Source organism: Hipposideros armiger, unplaced genomic scaffold (genome assembly GCF_001890085.2).
Source record: "Hipposideros armiger isolate ML-2016 unplaced genomic scaffold, ASM189008v1 scaffold_147, whole genome shotgun sequence".
NCBI lineage: Eukaryota > Metazoa > Chordata > Mammalia > Chiroptera > Hipposideridae > Hipposideros > Hipposideros armiger.
Window position 1 is genome coordinate 2,338,637 of NW_017731497.1, and position 6,000 is coordinate 2,344,636.

General features: G+C 43.7%; 1 protein-coding gene across 1 annotated transcript in view; it reads left to right on the forward strand.

Annotated features, from left to right (window-relative positions):
* The window catches only part of TLN2 (talin 2), a 282,919-nt gene that overhangs the window by 219,737 nt on the left and 57,182 nt on the right, over positions 1–6,000 (forward strand). Inside the window, exons 41-42 of the mRNA XM_019650777.1 lie at positions 508–654; positions 4,602–4,703. Coding sequence (XP_019506322.1) covers positions 508–654; positions 4,602–4,703 — 249 coding nt within the window. The remainder of the gene's footprint in view (positions 1–507; positions 655–4,601; positions 4,704–6,000) is intronic.

Here is a 6,000-nt window from a genome sequence, read left to right on the forward strand (position 1 = left end):
GGCTGGCCTTGAACCGCTGTTGCTCAGAGCTCAAACTCTTGAGCGAGCTCTTAACCAACTGAGCCATTCGGCCGGCCCTGAACACATTTTCTTTTATATCAGCTTTTATTATTATTATTATTATTATTATTATTATTATTATTATTATCATATATGTCCACTTGTATATTTGGGGATCTGTGCCATTCTCTTTCTACCACCCTGAACATAGTAACATAAAATTAGTCATAAGACGCTTTGTTTGATGTTATAGTTTTATTTTTCCTTTTGATAATAAAAAGAGATCTTTTTGATTTGTCTTTCTGATTTTGCAAACCTATACACAAACATAATAAAGGAAAGTACAAATATAGACTACATTGCTATGCTCCATAACGGGGATATATTTTTATATTCTGCTTTTTAAGGTTATTCTTAAAAAAAGGGACATGGTTCTGAAGAGACTGGGCACCATTTTCTTCTGCTTAAAGAGACGTTTCACAGTTCTCTCTGCCTTTCCCTTCTCAGGCACAGCACACGCATGATGCCATCACGGAGGCTGCCCAGCTCATGAAGGAGGCCGTGGACGACATCATGGTGACGCTGAACGAAGCTGCCAGTGAAGTGGGGCTGGTGGGAGGCATGGTCGACGCCATCGCAGAAGCCATGAGCAAGGTGGGTCTGGGCTCCCAGACACTCGCCCTCACTCCTTCACCTCATTTCCTCCTCGGGTTCCCTCAGACTTGGTCCCCAGGTGCTTTTCTCTAAGGACTTATCCATCAAGGCTGATTCCAATAAGCCTCCTCATTTCTTGAGGGTTCTGATTAATGCACAGATGTCCTATCATACATCCAACACATTATGCATTCTTCATTTTCATTGATTACGTTGGTATTCCAGTTGTGCCCTTCCTTCCAATTTTACACAGGGGGAAAAAGTGGAGACGGAGGAGGTATCAATTGATTCCCTCACTCATAAAATGGAAATAATTATCTGCCTCCGCTGTCTACCTCACAGAGTTGTGGGGAACAAACACCAGAATGAAATAATGAAGTGATTCCCAAGTTTTGGAATGGCTGCTTTGGAATCATGGGGATCATGTTAGAATGCATATCCCTGGGCCCTACTCCAGCCCTGCTCAGTTGGAATCTCTATGGGATGGAGGCCAGGTACCTCTATTTGTCTTTTTCAAATTTCCCCATGGTTCTGGTATCTAGCCCGATGCAGAAGCCACCAAAGTAATATGCGTAAAAGCCTTTAGAGAATTCCCGGGGGGCAATGAACATAGAAGATAACACAGAATCATTTCTCTTCTAGCGACCCATAGGTTGAGTTGGGTCAGTAGGGAACTATGACTCGAGACAGTTTTAACTCTGTATCTTCAGCTCTTTCCCCCAAGGAATCCTCCACTAGTCATGTCAGTTTGATAGTCATTAGAATTAACAGTTGTTCATCAACATCTAATTGCCATTTAGACATTGTCTGTGTTTTCACATGTCCATTGTCAGGTTGTGAATACATTCTTATGATTTTTCAGGATAATAAGCAGTCTTTAATTGCTAATTTAGAGAAGATTGGTTGGTTTGTATCTCCATAAAGAGATGATAGCCTGAAACTATAATTAGGATAATTCCCTTTAAACATTATACAGTCATTATCAGACTGATAAAGTCACAAGCTGGGCAGGGACGCTGGGGCTCCCTTTTGAAACCCCAGGCTCTGCCTGTCAAAGTAATTTCTGCTGTGGGTTTCTCACGCTTCACATAGGGATAGTTTGACAGAAAATGAGTGAAATTCCCCCTTTTTCAGGGCCCTTAGATAAGTCTCAGTGGGTTTGTTTGGTTTTCAGGACATCAGAAAACCAGAGCTTGAAAATGAGCCATACATCTACCATGGATATTAAATAATGGTGCTCAAGGTTTCTCAGTACTAATTAGAAATCCAAATGATAATCCCTGTCTTCTCGGGAGAAGGTATTTTTCACAATCACTCTAATGATAGGAAAAACGTTCCATAAATCCCTGGAAGATGGAAGTCGGATTCCTGAAGCCTTGTTTTGATAGCCCGTGAGCCTTACGTGCTGTGATGGATTTTCAACACAGAAAGCAGCTGTTGTCCAATCTGCTGTCAGTGGCATGGATTCTTCTGGAAGGGCTGGGAGACAAGCCTGGCTTACCTGATGCCAGTAATGAGGAACTGCTAATGACATGAGCCACAGAGGCCAGGAACAGAGTTTTTATTTCCCTCAGTTCTACCGAGTATACAGTTGGGGTTTTATTTGGTACCCCTAAATTCTCATCTACCCTGACCTGACACCCAAGGTGTACCCCACAGTGCCTCTTCGTCATTCTCCCTTGACTCAGCCCACCCCAGCCTGCCCGGGCTGGGCGACTTTGTAGTAAGTGGTGCTTCAGGTCCTTTGAGCTCCTAAGCAGTGAGGCATTAGAAATCTGGCGTTTTCTTTCAGAGTTTCAGTTATTTGGTTAAAATACTGATATACTGTTAGAATCATTGTCGAAAATTCTCAAAGACAATGACTGGCAGGAAAGTGTGAATGTCCCCAAAGTTGATTCTAACTGGGATGCAGTTCTTGACACTGTTGAGGCTTTTGCTGTGGAGGTTCTTCTCAAGATTCCCTCTCTGTAGCTAAGCCCCAGAAGCCTTGGGAACTAATAAATTAATAGGAAATAATCAGCTCTCTGGGTGACCTCGAACAAATCGCTCAAGCTCTCTGAACCGTGGTTTCCCCATTCAGTGAGGTTAGTGGTTCTTGACCTCTGGGATTTTGTGATCCAGTACTTTTTCTTTGTTTGTTTGTTTGTGGGGGTGAGGAGGAGTGGTTGGCCAGAAAGAAACTAAAGAAACAAAACAAATTAAAAAACCACTGTCTACACCACTATCATCTCATAAAAGAAAGGCCATGTTAACATCAAAAAACAATAGAAAGGCTATAATCTCAGAGTAAAGGAAAGTTCTTTACACTAAATAAATTTGAAAAAATTTTAAATCACACCTCCATTCTTACTTTTTTCTTTGTCATCAAACTAGTAGAAGGTTCATCCTGGTGACTGGTCGCTCCTATATTTTAAGCTACCCTCTAGTTCCAACATCCTGGCATGTTTGCTGTTACGCCACATCTCATATGACGGCTTCCAGCACATCTCCTGACACTTAGCAGATGCCCAGTTTATACTGAGTGTATGAGTCCACAACCCAGCCTTCATCTGACCAGCAGGGCCCCTATGGTGTGATTAAGATATTAATATTTGGCAGCATCTATCTCCTTGATAAATAAACTTAAAATCTAACCTGGAGTTTGCATTGATGGTTTGGTGATAATTCTATCCCAGGCCGTGCAGACACATCGCAAATAGGCTATAACAATAGTTTCCTTCAACTCACATTGTAATTTGTGCGTGCTCGTGAGGTGTAGCTCCTATCGAAAACTCCATCTCACATTTTCCTAATTGCCCTCTTGGCCTCGAGGCTCTTCCTTGACTGCCAGCGGTCTGGCAGAGCTGCCAAAGAGATCTTCTCAAATATGTCATTGCCCAAGCCAAATCCCATCATTTTTCTCACCATTTCAAAGTTCTTCGTTAAACAGATCCGGCTTCATTCCCATCACTCTCCACAGCCCCCTTTGGGTCACTGTACTCATTCCTTCATTTCTATTCACCATGTCTCCTCACCTTGAGTATCATTCAGCAACCAATAGTGCCAGGAACGATGATGATGGTGAAGATGGGTTGCCTTTTTCTTCATCATAATCGTCATTGACATTATCATCATTATTACTGTCTTCATTATGGTGGTCATATCACCTCTTCCTTCATGTAGCTCTTGACCAGGTATGATCTCAGTTGATCATTACTACAAACTTCTGATGCTTAGAAGTTTCCAGTGAAGAACCTGAGACTCCGAGAGTTTAAGCAACCAGCCTGAGGTCCATTCACAAGCCCTGGAACCAGGTCTTAAAGACAAGCCTTCTAAACCAATGTGTCGCTAACCCTTCAAGGGACAGAGCCATGGTCCCGCTTCTCCAACTCTTCCACCCCACAGTGATTTCACCCTTCTCTCAATTCCTATTGCACTTGGAGTCGGACAAATTATATCTCGTGCTTTTAATTTTTTTCTCTTTGCCCAACTTAGATCAGAAGTGAGGGATCTGGGGTGTAGACGTCTGTGGGCTACATCATTCCTAGGGAAGTCCTTCATGATGGAGATTCTGCCTCCCCACTCATTTCCGTTATTCTGTGCTTTGCTGGAAGTGTCCAGCTCACACTCACCTTTATATTCTTGAATGATACTCCCTCTCTTTGGGACACCTTACCCACCTTGTGTATGTAGCAAACTCTCCCTCCCCCCGCACCGGAAGACTTGCAGGGAACATCAGCCCTCTGAAAAGCCCTCCCAGTCCTCTCAGGCAAGGCTGGGGGCCTCTCCTTGCCTGTGTACCCCAAGTGCCTTGCATGCACCTCTAGAAGTCCTTATTGTAGAAGTTGGGGGATTCTGTTAACTCGGAGGTCCTCTCCATTTTTCCAAGTTCCCAAGTCTACTAAAGACAGTCCACACTTCTCAAACCCCTTATGACCTTTGGGCTTTTTTCAAACTCTTCTCTGTAGCTGGACGAAGGCACTCCTCCAGAACCAAAGGGAACATTTGTCGACTACCAGACAACTGTGGTGAAATACTCCAAAGCCATTGCCGTGACAGCTCAGGAAATGGTAAGAAGGAAAAGAACTGCCCCACCCACTGTCGGTTGCCCTTTTGCACACACCACCACGGATCTTCAATTCTGGAGTCTGTGTTGGAGAGATTAGTCCGTGTCTCTGGTTCCTCCTGGGCCCCAGCTTCTGTCCTTTATCTGTGGTCTAGAATCCCATCTGCTGGAGCTCTCATCCTGTGAAAAGGCTGCAAGAGGGAATCAGAGATGACTGAGATTTAGGATGAGGACAGGGGAGCAAAGGAAGGAGAGAAAATGAGACTCGAAGAGGAAATGAGAAGGAAGTTGGGAGCTATGTAGAAAGAAAAAAAAATCCCATTCACCTCGCATCACAAAGGATTTGAGGTGTTTTTCTAGATTAACGTTATAGTAGTACAAGAGAAGACAGTTGGGGATAGAACAGACTGATGGAATCGAATTACAATACTTGAACAATAAAGTATTGCCTGTCTTTCAGACAAAATGAAACAGCGTGGTTATGATTAAAAAAAAATTTCTTGACAACACAAGGCATGTAAATTTGAGGTAACTTATTATTTTTTTTTGCTAAAATATAATGCAGTCAGAATTGTATTATATGGCTCTTTAGATATTTAGATATACATGGCATTGAGAGATAGCTGCTATCTTGATATGTTAAAAAGTTGTACGAAAGATGACAAATGGTGTCCTCAATGAATTCATAGGAATACGTAGTAAGAAAGCTCCTCTTACCTTTTAAGGCTCAGATGGTACAGGACAAAATTTTGAAAGGTGACTCTTTGCTGCTGCCATGGAAGCCTGAGTTGAGAGGTCGAGCAGTCTTCCCAGGTGGGGGGACCAGCCTGAGCCATCACTTGTTTCCTGCCCCATCAGGCCTGCTGCCTGTCTGGACAGTTTTGTCATGTAGTCGTGTGTCCACTAGAGGTTGAGCTTGGACCACAAAGTCTTCCCTGGCTGCTGCTGCACATTCTTAGAAACTTTGTGACTGTGCCAGGCTTGTTGTTGTTTAAAAGGATTTGGGCTGGGGAGGGAGGGAGGAACAGTACCCATCCCAGTGACTATGAGAAGGCTGGGGTGTGCCGAGCTCAGGGGCGCTCAGGGGCAGGCACGTCACAGAAAGGATCGGGAAGCCCTTCAGTGCCAATTCCTCTGAGCAGGGAGTGCAGCGCAGCAAGGGTTGCAAACACTTTGAGTGGCCTAATGGTACTTCTGGAATCTCTGGCTGGCTAGGTTCTCAGCCGGCCCATCTTTTTTATTATTATTATTATTAGTTTCAGGTGTACAAAACAATGCAATAGTTATGCTTTTCACCCCTC